This window comes from Lissotriton helveticus, chromosome 8 (assembly GCF_964261635.1).
Source record: "Lissotriton helveticus chromosome 8, aLisHel1.1, whole genome shotgun sequence".
NCBI lineage: Eukaryota > Metazoa > Chordata > Amphibia > Caudata > Salamandridae > Lissotriton > Lissotriton helveticus.
The window spans coordinates 371803020-371822291 of NC_136069.1; the positions used below are offsets into that span (position 1 = coordinate 371803020).

The 19272-nt window shown below is 43.8% G+C and overlaps 1 protein-coding gene across 1 annotated transcript in view; it reads right to left on the bottom strand.

Moving 5' to 3' along the window:
• Positions 1-19272, bottom strand: part of LOC144771640 (putative tRNA methyltransferase 9B) — a 272818-nt gene that overhangs the window by 38666 nt on the left and 214880 nt on the right. Inside the window, exon 5 of the mRNA XM_078656003.1 lies at positions 13871-14044. Coding sequence (XP_078512129.1) covers positions 13871-14044 — 174 coding nt within the window. The remainder of the gene's footprint in view (positions 1-13870; positions 14045-19272) is intronic.

The window sequence follows — 19272 nt, forward strand, 5'->3', positions numbered from 1 at the left end:
TGACCATTTGCACTGTAAAGTTTATGAATGCAATTATCTCCCACTTTAATGCTATGTATGTACTTACCGTAAGATTTGAATTAACAATACATATAAAAGGAAACATTATAGTTTGTACTTAGTTACTTATGTTATGTGTTTTATTGTTATTCTAGAATGCTGCGTCAAGCGGCTTGGAATATTCCCTTTAATGTTTTGGGAGTCCAATGGCTGGCAGTTGGCAGACATGCTTTGTGGCAGACGTGAATATCTTGCCGTTGTTTCAGTTCAGAAATAAGATAGGGTCAGCATGTGTTTGGGGATACAGAGCATCTGCCAAAGAACAGCATGGGTCCCGCGAGCCAATTCATGTTTCCTTGCCCCATTTAAAGATGGTGGAATCAAAGGATTCTGATGATGCAGCCTCTTCTGGTTGCACTGCTGGAACCAGGCGCGCAACGCCCATTGGACAGTCGTGTGTGGCAGCCCGGGATGAGACAGTTTCACAGGCGCACACACAATCACACCCGAGTACTTCACGGGTCTTTTAAAGACCTTTTGCTTGTTAATGAGGCTTTGATGGTTTTCACCCCTTCTTAGGGCCCCTGCAGCTCCACTCTGCCTTATGCTTGAAGAATCAGCACCACCCTCCCCCCCTCCAAAATCTGACTCTAGGTGCGTCTCTGGCTGGAACACACAACATGATGGCCCGCCCACCACTGGGCTGCCCATCACTAGCCTTGCATTGTGGAGAGAAATCAACCAAAAATCCCAATGTGCAGAGAGAAAACTTCCTCAGGGTAACTAATGTTTTTGTTTTTCTAGAACAAACTGTCACTTTGTGAGTTTCTTTAAAACAAACAAAAAAAAAAAGACAGCCAAGTGAGGCAAAAAAACATGAAAACAAAAAGCACAAACGGCAAACTGCTCTTCCCACAATGCATCGCTCCTACTGTTGGATGAATTGTAAGCAACCAGATCCACGCTAGGCAGTAAGAGACCTGAAATTATGACTGCCAGTCCTCCACCTGGGGAGATTAGGGCCATGGACTCCATTGACTGGGGGCTCTGCTAGGCCACCTGTCGAGGTCTAAATTATCTCTGTACATGTGTGCTCAGTGTGCCCCAATTTTGAAGCGGGCACGAGAACTGCTGTCAAGTATATTTTGAGAGGTACTTTAGACTTTTATTTGATTAACTTTTTTGCTGTGTGGGAACTCATCTGCCTTGTTCAGTCAGCAGACATTTTTCCCAGAGCATGCATTCCACCAGTCACGTACTAATAACCAATAAACATGATGAAGACAGGAGGTGAGCAGACATGAATGGATGTAGACTCGAGCTCTTCTTTTAGCACTGTCTCAAGTTTGCTATAATAGGAGCAATTTTCATAGACAATTGTACAGAAACTTCACATCCCTTATGTCAACCCAGATGGATATAATGGTCATTCCATCAAAATAGTGGCATAGTGATATTAAAATAAAACTTATGCTTGATTTTGCTTTTAAAATGCGCCCCTCAACTAATTCCATCATGAAACACATTCAGAATAATAGTTATGCAAATTACCCGCCAAGAAAAAACTTAAGAGACACTTCTAGTGTACCGATTACATGCAGCAAACACCAAGGTATCTCATTACAGCAGATGTAATGATAATGCTAAGGTATTCCATTAGTGGAGTCATAATCATAATGTCATTGTTAGCAAATTCATAACTTGAATGCCGCATAGAAAAATGAGTGTGATCATCGCTGCCACGGTGTATAAAATCTAATTCTACTTTTTTACATACATAAGAGAGTGAAAACGCCGCTCCTAAAAATAAATCAAAGTAATTCTAGTTTCCCTACAAAACTGCAGTAAAATCGAACAGCTCATGGGGAGCGAGAACAATACAAGGTAAATGATAACAGACAGGAGACAAAGAGTCGAGTCAGAAACATGGCTGAAAATCCACACCAATGTAAGCACTATACTGGCTCTGGAGTTGCACATGTATCTTAGATTTTCATACTAAAGGTGAAGCACTTCAGTGAAGCTCAACAACTGAAATACTATGGAAATAAAATAAAATGTATAGTTCAGATGTGTGTCTGGGTGTTATCCTACATATCTGAAGCACACACTTGTATCCAAACAGCTGAGCCATTGCAGACCTCTGTCTAGTGCAGGGATACCCAAAGTACAGCCCATGGACCTCATGCGGCCCCACCCGATCTTTAATTGCGGCCCCCTACTGACCAGCAGCTCAGTCATAAAGGTCTTCTGGTTTTACATTTAGCAAATCAGCCACCAGATGAGTTTCTCTTTCCCTCTCATGTTTTACTTTAGAACTTAACTCTTTGACTTTAATTCTTGGTGCATGTGAGCAGAGCGTGGGTGGCAGACAGAAATCACGTGGCTCGGTTTGTTGTCCACACCATGAATCTGTTTCACATTCCCCTACACCCACCTTTTATTACCCAGACTCTCACCCTGCTGGCATAGGTGCGGCCTCGGGCTTGCCACAGACAGTACTTTGTGGCCCCCTGGGAAATGTTTGCGAGTACCCATGGCATAGTCGCCGTCCCCCAGGTATCCGTGGCCCCAAGCTTATTGCAGGCTAATGTAATCAAGCAGGATTTAACAATTTTATTGAAATGGAAATGGAAACTGGTACGAGATCGAAGCAGCCAGCTTTGCTAACCACAACCTGTGGATAGTGTACCTCCTTCCTGGGACCCACAGAGAAGTAACCCATTACTTTGGGTGCTAACAGAGACCGCAATACCACCACTCAAAAGCAAGAGGCCACAGAGTGACTTGAGATTCCCAAAGATGTCAGGCACACTCCAACAGACAGGGAGACATTACACTCCCATCTGACTTGCAGAAAAATACTTTTAAAGTCCAAATTCCCTGATGAGAGACTGTTCCCCCATTTGAAAAAGGCCGATCAAGAATGTCTCACCTCAAGGGGATCATGATCACTAGGACGCATGTGGATGATAATAAGCTGATCTAGTTTGAGACAGACACCACAGCATGGTGGAAGCACCACATAGTACACAGCATAGGCAACAGCCTCGAGGCATGGGTCAGGCGTTTACAACTGAGAATAGCTCGGTAGGCAACCTCTCCGCTCCAGGCCGGGCCTTAAAGTTATGTTGCTTGCAGAGGAACTGGTTAGTTATTATAGCTGATGCAGGAGAGTTATCAGTCAGTTAGTGGAGAGGGTTCCCAGCTAAGGATCAGGAAGTCAAGTCTATGGGAAACAATGGACAATTTCAATCCTGGTCAAGCATGGAGGTAGTTGGCCTAGCCTAAGGAAAAGGTAGAAATGTTTTTGTAAATGCACAACTTAAGGTTCCTTTCATGTCCCTAAGTACTCAACAGGAGAGAATAAGAAGTATTTCTAACAATTAACCCTGTCACCTTCAAAGTCATCAATACGTTCAACCAGGTGGTTTTACCCGAATCCTAGCATCCAAGAGACCATTCACTAAGGCCTAATGAGCTCCTTGTACTCTAGAAGATAGCATTTTGGTGATAGATATCCAGGGGTCTACTCAATTCTAGAATCGACCTCACAGTCAAGCGGAACCTTAACTATAACAGAGTGTAAAATAACCAGGGACCTCATTACAGGTGTGGATTCCCATCAGTCACCAAAGGTGCCATCCTTTATCATCATCTGTGTCTTCTCTTAGTGTTTCTATAGTTACTCGTTGATGGTAAAATTAGGACCTGTTGACAATGTCTTGAACCAACTCGTGAGTAACTCAGTGACCTACAGATGTGAATAATTATTAAACGTGATGGGAGAAAAAATATATATAATTCTTGCAGTGCAAATCAAATTTCAAAAAGTGCATTAAAATTGGGCAATGAGAGAAAAAAAATATTTATTAGTGCCACTCAGTGCTCAAGACTGAAAACAGTGCTAAAAAGACAGCTTTCAACAAATGACTGTCATGGTGGTTAATGGGAATCGACATGTTTCAGCAAATAAGGAAGAAATGTAATCCTCTGCCTTCCTCAGGACCTCTAATAATTGCTACTGCAACGTGCTTAAATAATAATAGAATTCAGTAAATAATACTGGTTGGAACAAATACAACCATGTCACCTGGACTCCTAGGTGTGCACCAAATCCTCTGCAGGTGGCATTGTACAAATGGCCACTGTAGCATAACAAATATATCATGTCATTCAGCCAATTTTCGCTTGTCAGTGAGGTAAATAACTATAGATACTCAAATTTATCAACATCCTGAATCCACTTAGTGTCAATCTATTCTTGCACTGGTGAGTTTCACTATAGTGTGCCAAATTATTCAATAATGAAACATTACCCATCCAGCTTGAGGATCAAACCTCGCCTCACCTGGCTGCGGATCAGGGCGAAGAAGCAGCGCTCTATAAAAAACAGATATAAACAGGACTGCTGTGAAACAGTGCCCCGCTCACTCTGTGTTGCTTATACTCATCCAGTTTAAAAATCACATTAGCTGTACACTCACATGAGACAGTCTCTATCATTGTATGACGGAACAGGTTGTGTTTATAGTCACCTCTAACAAAACCCCTTTAATAGTCAATAAATCCACATGTTATATGCACCTGATTGTGTCTCATCTTTGTTTTAATAGGAACAAAAGTGCCCTTTAATCCTTTGTCATCTCTATGCCAGGGCGAATATATGATGATACAACGAATTCCGTTGCAACGCATGCCTTTACCACGCATGCGTTACAACGGAATTCGTTTAGCACGCATAAACCTTTCACCGACTATTTGCGTGGCGACGTCATACGTCGTGAAGAGAAAACGGCATATTTTTACCGATTTCTCTTAATCGACTCTGATGCCGACGTGACTTATGGTGAGTTGTTTTATATGGGGGGGAGACCCCCCCAAACCCCCCCTTTTTTTTTTACTTTTACCACATATGCCTTTACTACAAACATCGTAGTAAAGGCATGCGTGGTAAAGGCATTAGTTGTAACCACGCATGCGTTGTACAGCATGCGTGGTTAAAGATTTCGTGGAAACGGCTTCGTTGTAAAAGCCGTTTCCCTGCCAGGGCTTATGTCAAATATATTTCTCTCAAAATATCCTGACCCTTATCTTGTCTAATGTATACCAGATATTGCCACCAATAATGTATGCAATATGATACTTCTTTGATCAGCACCCCCCTCCTTAAGTAGTGTGGCTGCATCTTATGGCCGAAGTCCGATCTCATACCTCATAACCGATTTTGGTTTAACGGCGTGACTCTATGGCTGTGTGCAAATCTCGAACAATCAATACAACCGTACGTTTCACGCCGCCGAACCTGACACCTACTAGCAGTCCTAAAGGATACATGTGCCTCTGCTTTTCACCAGCTCACCGCCAATAACCACAACTGACAACCGCTTAGCATAGCTACAACAGTGCTATTATCCTACCTGTCTGTCGGTACTCCGGGCGGTCATCTGAACCGTCTCGGGGAGGTATTTTTTCTTCGATAGCGGCCATATTTGTCAACAGACGTGGAAGTATCGATAGTGTCTACGTCATCTCGAAGCTGCCCATGTGATTGCGTCTAAAATCGCAAAAGGCTCTGGGACATGTAGTGGACTCATGCTAAAGCTTCTGTGTTGTTTTTTAATAGAACTTTAATGCGTTATTGTGATGCTCAAATGCCTAATTTGCCAGTAAAAGCAGAGTTGTTCCTAATAATGAACAAACCTAAAACCGAGTAGCCATATTGTCGTCACAATTCACCAGAACCTGCACAAAACAGAAGTAGTCAAATGCAGCTCCTAGTTAAATGTGGGTGCATTACGTGCGCCCAGGCATCATCCTTTGGTAGTGTTACTACAGTTGTATACTAGTATTCACACTATGAGCCTGCATATAATACTACTTGTGAAATGCTAGTCAGAATCAACAATGGTTACATGTCATTCTCCCTGTTGTCATTCATTGGTGAAGTTGCTAAAAATATACAGTGGAACTCCCAAATATGAGTCGCTCTATGTATGAACAAAAAAACCTCACATGTCCAAACACATACTAAGCCCACTCAAATAGGTAATTTCATGCCCTACGATGCCCGGCACAGCTTAACATCATAAAATGCTCATTTAGACTAATACCTGAACCACTTGCGAGCTTCTTGAAAAGAAACACCAAATGTTCATTGTCAATGACTGCCCAGGATTGTACCACCGCAGAATATCATTACAGAATATTACATATGGGCTCACCATGCAGACAAATCTGAATGTGTTATGTGAGGCAGAAACTGTCAGGCCAAATTGCTATTACAATAAAACCCAAGGTATTTCATCATTAAGACCATGTTTGTCACTTCCTAATTTAATTTGAAAACCCATTTCTGTTCCTTAATCAATAGAAACTTCGAAATGTCTGATGTGATCCGTGATAAATGGTAGTTCTAACACCGTCCATTGAAAGTCTGTAGAGCAGAGATTAACCTCTAGAAAGTGTCTGGTCAATTTGGTCGCCTGCTTCTTACACCTCATGGTGCTCTTGTGTCCTGAAACTCTCAGCTTAACCTTCCGGGTAGTCATGCCCACATATTTCAAATGACATGGACATGTGATCATGTATATAAACCTATCGCTGTAACAATTTGTAAATTTCTTCTGTAACCATGTGCGATTAGTGCATATATTAATCGTCAAGGATTTTTGTGTCTGGGGGGCATGCAGCACATGTCCCACAAGGGTGTTGACCGTGTACTGCAGGAGAGTCCCATAAAGTCCCCACTTGATGAGGCATCTTACTTCTAGGTCTCGTATGGACCAATAGGTCCCGCAGATTGGTACTTCTCTTAAATGAAAAAAGAGGTAATGGGATTTGGTTCTGCCCAAAATTCAGTATGGACCAGTGTTTCCTCACACTCTTCTGTATGTCATTTAACATTAGACTGAATGTATTCACATAGGTTAATCTGGACAGATCTTCCTTTGGCTCTGAAGGGTCCAACAGGGCTTCTCTGTTGTTATTCATCGCTTGTTTCAAAGAATGGTGTACCAGCTTTTTTGGATATTTTCTCGCACATAATTGTGATGCAAGAGATGTCGCATGTGTCCCAAACTTTTCTTTAGTAGAGCAATTTCTCTGAACCCTGAGAAACTGGCCATACAGGAGATTATCCCTCAGGGATTTAGAGTGATGGCTGTCGTAGCATATCAACGAATTCCTTGACATTTGTTTTCTATATAGTTCGGACTGAAGACCTGAAGGAGTGGCTACAATTAATAAGTCCGAAAAAGCAAATTTATGCTGGTCATACTCCACAGTGAATCATAGAAAATTGTTTCTGCTGTTTAACCATGTCAAAAATCGATCTAAGGAGTCAATCTCTCCTCGTCAAATGACGAGGACGTCATCTATATAGCATCTCCATAGATGCACTGAGTCACGAAAGGGATTAGTTGGTGTTAGAACATGTTCTTGCTCTAAGCCATGCACATATGAATTCGCTAGGCTGGGAGCAAAAACACTCCCAGTACTCGTGCCAGAGGTCTGCAAATAGATCGCGTCCTCAAATTAGAAGAAATTCTCCTTCATGGCAAGTTGGGCACATGCCATGATAAACTGAACAGGTGTTATAGAGTCCACATCTCTGTTCATCAGTAATGTTGTGATAGCCTCCAGAGTTTCATCTTCGGGAATCGATGTATACAACGACTCTACATCGAATGATAATAGGATGTCTGTTGCCATGTCAAACTCAACTTCCGGTAATAACCGTAGAACATCTTTCGTATCTTGCAAGAAAGTCGGCATCTCTTTAACCATCGGCCTGAGAAAATGATCAACAAACTTGGAAAGGGGTTCTAAAATAGAACCTATACCAGAAATAATAGGACGTCCAAGTGGAGGTCTCTGGGTCTTGTGCACTTTTGGCAACACGTAGAAGTAGGGCATTACTGGATGTTCAGTTTGTAAAAACCCTGCTTCTTTAGCAGTTATCCATCCCTCGTTTAATGCCTCTTCTAACATATGTGCAATGATATTTTGTATTCTGGATGTGGGGTCAGTATTCAAAGGGCGATATGATTTCTTATCGCCAAGTTATCTTAGAGATTCAGCTCGATATGTACTTGTATCTAACAAAACGATCGCCCCGCCTTCATCTGCCGGTTTAATCGTAATCTGATCATCCTAAGGGCCAGATGTTCAGATCTAGGTAGATTACAGTAGTATATGTCTTCCTTCTGGCAAAGTGGCATGACATCCTTGCTCAACGCTTGCTTGAATGTTAGAACTTTAGTGGGTGTTAAATGCGCTGGTGGATTGAAAGTAGAGCTCTGTTTGAGCCCCATGTTGGTATCCACTGGATCATTACATTCTTGTTCGTTCTTAGAAAAGAAAAAATGCAATCGAATTTTTCGAAAGAATTTTGCCAGCTCAACATGCGTCTGAAAAGGATCAACTTTAAAAGTGGGGGTGCAGGTTCCAGTCCATCAAGGAGGGGTTCTGTCGAAAAGTCAAGTTTTGATGTTGCTCGAGAAGGTGGAGAGTGATATTGTCTGTCTGAGGTGGAGTGGTAGGGCGTTCTAGGCTCTGGTCGCGAAGAAGGAGAAGGAATGGCCTCCCGATCTGGTATTTCTGGAGCAAGGGGCCATGGCATAGGAGAGCTGGGCTGATCATAGGGTTCTTTGGGGTGCGTGGAATTTGAGTTGGCTGTTCAGGTACGCTGCTCCGGTGTTGTGGAGGGCTTTGTGTGCATGGGTCAGTATCTGGTGCTGGGAGCTATGGCAGTGTCTTGGCAGGTTGAGGACCAATCTTGCGACGGCGTGCTGGATGTTTTGTAGCTTGCGGGTAAGGTTTTTGTTTATTACAGCGTAGAGTGTGTTGCCATAGTCGAGTCTGCTGGTGATAAGGGCGCGAGTGACGGTCTTTCTGTGCACGAGGGGGATCGATTTGAAAGTCTTATGTAGTCTTATGTAGGAGGCGGAGGGTGTGAAAGCAGAAGGATGCTACGGAGTTGACCTGGCAGTCCATTTTGAGCTAGGATTAAAATATGATTCCGAGGTTGCGTGCATGGTCCGTGGGGGTGGGGGTGCTTCAGAGGGCGGGGGGCCACCACGTGTCGTTCCAGGTCTCGGGGTGTGGGCCCTTGATGAGTGTTTCTGTTTTGTCAGTGTTGAGTTGTAAGCAGCTGCTTTTCATCCATTTGGCGACTGCTTCCAATCCTTCTTGAAAGTTGTGTTTGACTGCATTGGCTTCGTTGGATAGGGAGTGGATGAGTTGGGTGTCATCTGCGTTGGAAACAATGTGGAGTCCGTGGGTTCTAACGATGGGGGCGTGCAGAACCATGTAGACGTTGAAGAGAGTGAGGCTGAGGGAGGACCCCTGGGGGACTCCGCAGGTGGTTGATGTAGGGTCCGAGAGGAAAGGAGGGAGTCTGACCCGTTGCGTTTTTGCCGGAGAGGAAAGAGTGGATTCAGTCGAGGGCCTTGTCCCGGATCCCTGCGTCGTTTAGCCTGCGTGTTAGGGTGTGGTGGCAGACTGTGGCAAAGACCGCTGAGAGGTCGCTGAGGATGAGGGCTACTTTTTCTCATCTGTCCAGGAGGGAGCGGATGTTGTCTGTTGTGGTGAGACGGGTGGTTTCTGTGCTGTGGTTTTTTCTGTAGCCGGATTGGGAGGAGTCGAGGATGTTGTGCTCTTCGATGAAGGTGGCGAGTTGGCTGTTGATGGCTTTCTCGATGACTTTCGCTGGGAACTGGAGCAGGGAGATGGGTCTGTAGTTTTTGAGGTCAGTGGGGTCTGCCAAGGGCTTCTTCAGGAGGGGTTTGATCTTGGCGTGTTTCCAGTCGTCGTGGAAGGAGGCGTTCACCAGGGAGCAGTTGATGGTGTGGCGAAGTATGGGTGCGATGGTGTCAGCGGCTCTATTGAAGATGTGGTGGGGGCAGGGGTCCATGGGGGCCCCGGAGTGGATTGTCTTCATCGTCTTCAGTGTGTCTTCGGTGGTGAGGGCTGTCCACCTGTCAAGCGTTGCCTTCAGGGTGTTGGGGGTGGCTGGTGAGGGTTCAGTGTGTTGGTTGTCTTCGTCAAAGTGGTTGTAAATGTTCTTGATTTTGTGGTGGAAGAAGGTGCAGAGTTTGTTGTAGAGGTCTTGTGAGGGAGGAATGTCAGTAGCCTCGCTGGTGGGTTGGGCGAACTCCTTGATGATGCCGAAGAGTTCTTTGCTGCTGTGCGCTTGTGGAGATTCTGTCTTCGATCGCTGTTTTTCTCGTATTTCTGATGGGTTGGTTGGTGGGCGTTTGTGGCGGCTCTGAAGTTGTTGTGGGCTTCTGTGTATTTGGAGTTTCTCCAGGCCTTTTCGAAGCGGGGCATGTGCGTCGGGACTCTTGAAGTTCTGTGGCAAACCATCTGGCTTTCTTGGCATGTGTGTTGTTGTTCTTCTTGAGGAGGGCTATGGTGTTGGCGCTGTCGGAGATCCATGTGTGCAGAGTTCGGGCTGCGGTGTTGAGGTTGTTATCTTCCGCGGTGGTTGGTGTGAAGTTGCCGTGTGAGGAGGTGAGCTGGTCAATGGTGATTTTGGTCCAGTTTCTTGGTTGGAGCAGGTGCTGGTGTCTGTGAATGGTGGGTGTTCTGAAGGTTAAGTGGATGCATCGATGGTCTGTCCACGGGAGTTCGGTGGTGTGGCTGAAAGTGATGGAGTTTCCTGTTGTGAAGAGGGGGTCGAGGGTGTGTCCTGCTGAGTGCGTGGGTTCGGTCACGATCTGGTGGAGTCCAATGTTGTGGAGGTTGTCCAGAAGGGATGTGGTGTTGGGGTCTAGTTGGTTGTTGAGGTGGAAGTTGAGGTCTCCCAGTAGGGTGTAGTTGGTGAATGTGAGGGTTTGTGAGGAGATGATGTCCGTGATGGAGTTGGTGAAAGATCCGCAGGGTCCAGGAGGTTGGTAGATGAAAGTTCCTCGGAGTGTAGATGTTCCATCAGGTCTGTGGGCTCATCGGGCTCAGCCGGAGGGTAGATTTGTGGACAATGGTGATTCCACCTCCTGGGTGGGAGGGGCGGTCCTTCTGGGAGATCTTGTATCCTTGGGGAATGGCGATGTCCTGTCCCGAGGTGGTGATGGTCCAGGTTTCAGTGAAGAATGCTACATCCGGGGTGGTGTTGTCGAGGAGGTCACAGATTTCGGTGGCGTGTTTGTGAAGTGATTGGCCGTTGAGGAGGATGCATTACATGGTCTTTGGTTCGGTTGTGTTCTTGCGGATGGGTTGTTCTGGGTCTGTGTTCCTGGCGGTGCTGCAGGTGTGCTGGCAGCGGTGACAGCTGAAGGGTCCGTGGGTGTCAGCTGCTGATGCTAGCTTGCGGTTGTTCTTGGGTTGAGTGTGTTGAGTGCCGCTGGGTTATAGCGTTGGTGGTGCGGCGGTCCAGGATTCCTGGCACTGGTCGCGTTCAGGTCGCAGACAGGCGCAGACGTGCTTGCCTTTGGCCATTAAGTAGGGGTCAGGGAGGGCTGGATAGCTGGGAGGCGGGAGCAGGGGGGGGGGGAAACTGGCCTGGGCTGGTCGTGCAGGGGGGGGAGGGGCTGCGGGGGCAGCAGCGGCGGGAAGAAAAACGTGGCGCACAAGTGGAAAAATGGAAAAGTGAAAGAAAGTGGAAGAAAGAGTGAAAGGATGACAATAAAGAGTGAAACATGAGGAAAAATGGAGCAGAAAGGAGAGGATAGAGCGGAGCGAGAGAAGGTGTCAGAGGTCCACTCGACCACCAGGGATTAGGCGCAGGTATAACCTGCGGGTGGAGGAGGGTCTTGAACACCAACACAGAGTGCAGGAGGGCCTCACTTAATGGTGGAGCTGCGAAGGACGGAGAGCAATTTCACTGACAATGAGTCAGTGGTCTTGCTCGCCTGTTCTTGCAGCGGCCGCCATCAAGTAGGGGTTGGGGAGGGCTGGACAGCTGGGAGGCAGGAAGGGGAAACTGGCTTATGCTGGTCGTGCTGGGCGGGGGGGGAGGGTCCACGGGGGCAGCAGCAGCGGGAAGAAAAACGGGTGCAAAAGTGGGAAAAAGAAAAAGTGGAAGAAAGAGTGAAAGGCTGAAAATAAAAAGGGAGTGAAAGGGTGAAAATAAAAATGAAGAGTGAAAAACGAGGAAAAACGGGGCAGAAAGGAGAGGATAGAGTGGAGTGAGAGAAGGAGTCAGAGGTCCGCTGGACCACCAAGGATGAGGTGCAGTTATCACCTGTGGGTGGAGGAGGGCCTCGAACACAGAGTGCAGGGGCTCAGGAGGCCTCACTTAATGGTGGAGCTGCGAGGGAGAGAGAGCCATTTCAATGACAATGAGACATATGGGACTTGGGGAGAGGTTAGGTGAAGTGGATGCAGAGTACAGGGAGCATGCCTACAGAATGAAGCAGGCACCATTTTCTTTTGTTCTTTATTATTGATCCAAAATGGCGGATGCCACTTGGACCTGTACATAAAAATACATTTTACTTGTGCCAAAGCACATTTTAGCATGCAAGAAGCAAATCTCAGATGCTGACCCCCCCCCAAAAAAAGAGAACACATTTCTTTAAAAGGACCTCCAACGGCGAGGGAGCAGAGAAGGAACAGATTGGGTGAAAGCATGTTGGAGAAAGACAGGGAGAGTGGGCGAGGAAGCAACAAACACTTGAGGCTGGATGAGTAAAAAAAAAAAAAGAAAAACGAAACTAAGTGGCCCAGCAGCAAATCTCAGCTGCTGGCCCATCCCAAAAAAAAGATAACACATTTCTTTAAAAGGACATCCAACGGCGAGGGAGCCGAGAAGGAACAGATTGGGTGAGAGCATGTTGGAGAAAGACAGGGAGAGTGGGCGAGGAAGCAACAAACACTTGAGGCTGGATGAGTAAAAAAAAAAAAAACGAAACTAAGAGAAGTCAAGTAGGAGTGGGAAAAGCATTGGAGGACCTGGGGCGGTGTGGGACTGGAGAGCAAGGGTAAGCGGATGAGGAAACAACGTGGAGGCAATTTCGGGGGGTCTATTTAGGAGGGGTGTCTGTCGATAAAGATAAAAAGTTAATCTGAAAAGTGGAAGGAAGCATACAAGTCGGCAAATCAAAGGAGTGGTAATCAAGCTAGGCACCAGGGAAGAGACAAGTACAAGAATAGAAAGGCAAGCCATGGAATAAGAAGCAAGTAAATGAGTGACAAAGCCAACCCATGATAAGCAATGAGATGAAAGCTGTATGAAGGGGAGACCTAAGATACGAGGGACTGTACAAGGTGGACAGCATCACCACAGCCCAGGTTATCTCTTGACAGATGAAACACATATCAACAAGAACTAATGCCCCAAAAGAGAGTTTCCCTAGCATGTCTGATGCACCCTAGGATCACACCCTCCCAGACCACCCCTAAACTCAACATAGGTTTCAAGGAGAAAAACTCCTTGGGGTTGTACCAACAGTTCCTTGTTCTAAGAGCTCATCCACCTAACCACTAGGTGAACACAGGTGGTTTACAGATTGTCTTCAAAAGGTAGCATCTGTGCGCATCCCCAGATCCCTGACCCCATCTACCCTGGGACGGGATAGTGGGGCTACCAAACAGATTTTTTTGGGTGGATGCATGGGACTTTCGATATAACACAATTCCCACTATATTTTTGCCATTTACTGCAAACAGATTACATGAAACCCAAAACCTAGGTTACTGTTAGTTATCCATTAGATGCTAAACGTAGAATATAACATGCTAGAAAAAGATCCAAAGTAAAAGAGCTCATTCACCTACAAAAAGTAAAAATTGCAGAGGTTGGAGGAAAACCATTGGCACTTAAGAGGTCGAAGCGCACACACACACACTTAAATGCTGCTAGAGATGATCAATGAGATCAACTACGTAAACTTAGGATAAGTAAATATAGATTAGAAGCACAACTTACCAGCAATGGATAGGACTGCATCAAAACACTCATTTCGATAGGGAAGGCACAGGCCGTCACACAACATGATTTCGTATCCCTGATTCCGTGCAGATTCTGCTAGAGGAAAGCAGTTATCACAGCCTACTTTAAATGCCTGGGGATTGATATGAAGATATTTGCCATTTCCACATCCTAAAAACAAAAACAAGTGTTTGTCAGACTAGTGTTAACTATCTCACTGATCTTTTTTGTTGCACTGAACTTCCCAGTAGACTGGGGTGCAGATGTTGATCTTCAGTATGTTGCTCAATGTTAAAAAAAAAAAAAGAATGCATGGGCATAGTGTTAATTACAGAATGATATTTTTGTGTCACTTTGGAGAAAGTGAGGGACATCTTTGCTTGTGCCTGGTTGACGCCGTAGCTAACCCCTTGTCACACCTAGTCATACCATATTGTGTTTTGTTCACCATGCCATCTGTAGACTTTGCACACCATGCAAAAGAGCACAAACACTGAGATGCAGATTGGTCTCCAAGTCCTTGCCCATCACCTCTCCAGGACACACCAAATGCAATGCTTATGACCTTACAATATGTATATCATAAGTAACACCTAAAAGCATAACTTAAGTAAATAACAATACATACTCAACCGATACAATAATACTGCATTCATAGTTATCTCTTTTATGGAGTTAAGTGTAATAGAATATTTACTTTCCAATCCTAGTTCTTGAGGGCAGAGTTCTTACTTTCTCTGCCAACCTCCTAGGTGTTTGAGAACCACTCCACCGGCAGGCTGCATTTAAAGGTGCTAACAATTGCTCAAAACCTTTTACCCCATCAACCTGAATCTGCGACAACTTAACACCCTCTTCTTTATAAAACATGATGTCGTTTTTGCCAGTGGAGTGTGCTTGCGAACAAAAACACCTCGGAGCTTTTGTAGAAAGAAAATCCCCATATGGGAAGGATCTGAGACATCCTTCAAAAACAACAACACAATCTAATACCAGTCCACTAGAGAACAAATGAAATCTTTACCATTCTTTGCAAACACTATTCACATGCACTGTACAAGTGATCTAATACGAGAGCTGAGCCTTCAGTATGAATAAACCAGACAGGAAGGCCAGAGGCGAGGGTGAACAGTAAACAGAGAACATACTCAGGAACACACTCTTCTGCCCCGACAGCTTGCTAACTATGATCTGTTTTCCCAATAGCGGCAACATTGCAGTGCTTAATTTGAGCAGGTGTTTTCCGGTGCTCGCCACAGCACTTATGACAGCCTGCCACATGGTGGGTTGGTCTGTCCAATTAAAAAATGAGCACAGCAGTCATTTATTAATTCAATTCACATCAAAAAGGATTAATATCTGCTGACATAGCCATTTTAATAGCTTTGGGGGCCTGGAATAGTCTGAATTGTCACACATGTAGAAGTGTTGTAGTTTGTTGTGTTAGTGCCATCATTGGCAGCGCTGACCAGGGCAACTGGTGGTGCACGCTGCAATAGCCTTCTGATGAGGGCCGTGGCACTTTTTTTTTTTTTACAAATTAAAAGCAGTGCAACATGATGCATATGGGGCTTCTGTATTCTTAGGGTTTTCTTTCAGACATAAATATGAATTCAATGTAATCCACTCTGAGTTGAACAATAAATTAGGTTAATTTGCCTCATATGTTTTTATTTCTGAAAAGAGTAATTTACAAGCATTGGGAAAGCCAATAGGTCTCGCTTATGAAAGAGCTATTGGCTCTGCCAATGTATTTTAGCCATGTTGTACGCCAGAGTGGCTGCTGTTCAGCATAGCTAAAAGTTAATGGTGTAGAGGAGAGTGGTGTGGGAGTGGTGTAGAAGAGTGGCGTAGTTGTGGTGTAAAGTGGAGTGTTGAGGTGTGGCGTGGAGGGGCGTAAAGCGGAAGGGCATAAAGTGGAGTGGAGGGCTGTAAAGTGGAGTGGCATAAAGTTGAACAGACTGTTGCAGAGTATAGTGGATTAGAGTGGAGTGGTGCAGTGTAGAGTATGCAAGGTGTGATAGAGCACTGTCATTACAGGCAACACATTTTCAATTGAAATGACTATTACATTTGCAGAGACATAGTTTTACTGATAAAAGTATTCAGCACACAAACACTGCATGGAAATGTCATCTCATAGAGTATTGATTTGTTTACATCATATTCAAATATTTGTTTCTACCACACTTCAGAATTACAAAAAATGTGCATCATTTGTGCTTTCCTAATTCGGATATATTCTGAAATATCTACACAGTTCATTTACAGACATTTAAATTTTGATGTGTGCGAAAAAAAAGCCTTTTCTTTAAGAGCAAAATCGTTACATAAATCCTTTCACTTTCAAGAAAGAGAAAGAAAAGTAAGCACAAGCTTCCTCAGACATTTGACCTTTGTTTTTGAAAGCACAGCAAATGTGAAAGGAACAATATTTAAAGGCTCATTTACAGAACACATGCCCTCATGGAAGAATTCAGTAAATAGGCTATGCTCCACAGGAGGGACGAGCTCAAGCTGGACAGCCTAAAACAAATAAAGCTGGCAAATAGAAAGCAAGCAAATGTGAGTTACAGAGCCAATGAAATAGGCGGAATGCATTCCGAGGGAAGCTTTCAGAATGTACCCAATATGTCATTAGCAAACAATACCGATGCGCTGTCTGGTAGGCTTCAACCTTGAACTTTAATTAATTCACTCTCATTCTGGAGACTCACAGTTATTTATGTATTTCTTTTTTCTTTTTATTATTTCTTTTTTTATACTCCATTAACACTTTAATTCACAGAATTAATTTTGTTAACCACATCAATGCTGATGGTATTCCCCTCCTGTGCTGAGATTTGTTGATTCCCATGTTTCATGACGAGCTGGGCTCGTCATGAGCGTGCGAGGAGGCTACCTCATGACGAGCCCAGCTCGTCATGAGCGTGGAAGGGGTTAAAATGGTATATTGTTAAACCCACTATTTTAATTTGATCATCTCCCAGTGTACGTCCCAAATGATTTATTTTCCAGGTTATAAGCTAGAAATAACACCTGTGAAAGGACAGATAAAGTACCAAGAATATAATGAAGAATGTTGGTTACCAGACTTGATTAGGCAAAACTCACAAGACCTGGCTTTAAGTATTATTTAGCCATTCGGCTTCATACTATGCAGTTCTTGCTTCCTCGGAACATATACTTATTAAGTATATTTTGGCGCTTTTAAGCTTTTAGGTACCCTATAAATCAGGATTGTTATCTTATAAGCTTAACACCCCAAAATATTTAACATTATTCTAAAGATGATTCTGGATACAGTGCACATGTGGTGGAATATTCAGTAATCAGCTTGGCTACCCCAGTTTTGGCCAAGAGACTGATGTGGTATAGACCATAGCTTTCCCAAACCTAAAAGTTCAGTCATCCTCTAACATTACATTCTAATAGATACATACTCGTTACGAACAGTATCACAGTTTTATTCTATACTTCATTTGGAACATTGTAATTGGATTTTAGATCTTAAATCCAGGTGGGCTGGCAAGGGTGCCTATTTGGAGCCTAACTGCGCTTGGAAGGAATCTACCTTAATATAACCATGTTTACGTCAGTAGCACAGATATTTACATCAGTGTCATACAGGCATCAGTATTTTCTAATGCTACATCAAATGTCACTACTGTCACCATGCTACTATCAAGAATGTCTTCTTGTAAGGTATATTGTTGTCTATGGTGCATCTTGACAGAGGCCGATCAATACCACTAGTTTGCACTATGCACATGCATCTAAAATGTATGGCAAAAAATGGTGCCTTTCCGAAAGATCTTTGAAGACAACCTCTACAATTAGATCTGGGATATGGATATAGTGATGTTCAGTTACAGTGAACTAAAGTGTCAACAGCTAACTCGTCACATATTCAGCACTTTGATATGCTTTGCACAGGTGTTTTAAGGATAATATCAAGGCAATTAAAGGCATTCAAATCATTTCTTTTAATATGTGGGTGAATGAAACCCAAAGGGTAGCTGCACTAGAGATAGAACCAATAGTGCAAATAAAACTCCAAATAAGTAAAATGATTTATGGAAAATCACAGGGAACATTTTGAATAGGAATTGATTTAACTTAATTTGGCTCCCTGCTATTCATGTTACCAGGCTTATCTAAGTCCAAATCTTAAATTCTACTCCTGACTTTGCATTGAACGTATTTTATTTTTTCGTCATGGTTGAATCTGGGTCTTGTACTTCCTTTGGATGAGTGATGATCTATACTGCACTGGAATAACTCTAAACACTAGTTACCATGCCTGCATGCTGGGAGAGGTGGCAAAAACAACTGTATTCTGTTCTTTGAATGGTACCCAGTTAGTTGGGCTATTTTCCCCTGCGAATACAAAAATGTTGAACTTTTATTCAGGTTGAAAAGTAAGAGTGTGTGGGTGTGAGTGTGCGTGTCTGTCTATCTATCTATCTATCCATCTATCCATCTATCCATCTATCCATCTATCCATCTATCTATCTCATGTACAAGACCTAACAAGTTGCAGAGTGCTAAATGACATCTAAAGTTGCAGACATAACCAACCCCTGACAAAGGTAATAAAGCTGGTGTTGGCAGGTAGACTTTGGCCTAGTCAAGGTTTGTTTTGTCACACTTATTAGCAACATTCTATTGTTTGCGAGCTTTTGAGACCTCATAAAAAATCAAAATCAAAATGGCTAAAATCTAAAATATGTTTTTGGTCTCAAAACGCACATTGTCATAGCAGTCCCTTGCACCGAAGAAACTACTTTATGTAGATCTGTTCTTGTGAAAGAGCAGAAGTCTATGACAATAAACTCAAGTGCTGCTTACTTCTGTGGTTGGAAGGAAATATGAAATTACAATGACAAACCAATGGGTGAAGAGGGCTGGCTGAAATTTACGAAAGTTTATTATGCATATAATTTTAGTACAATACAAAGGTCTTGGCTGATAACAAATCCAACAATCATTGGTAAATGCATTAGTTTTCACCTATATGATTAATACGCTGTTTTTTATTGAAAATTGTAGCGTGGTGAGCAGTTGTACCATACAAGTTACTGAAAGTCCGTTAAAGTGTTAGTTAGCAATGCTTTCTTGCAAACTGTGTTCTTGGAATCTTAAATTTGATGTAATGCTGTTATAATAAAAGAAAGTGCTGCTACGCACGGACATGCGTTCAGTGGAGGTGAAGAGGGAAGAGGTGGGTCAGAGGGAAGCTCTGCCCCAAGTGCTGTGCAAGCCTAACTGAACTCCCACCAAAGTTTAGAATAAAACATCTATTTAGTGAAATAAACAGCTGCATTTCTGCACCAGCACCCTAGTCGAGAGGGCAGGGACTAGGCCAGCAGCCTTGGAGGTGGAGACAGAAGGTGTGG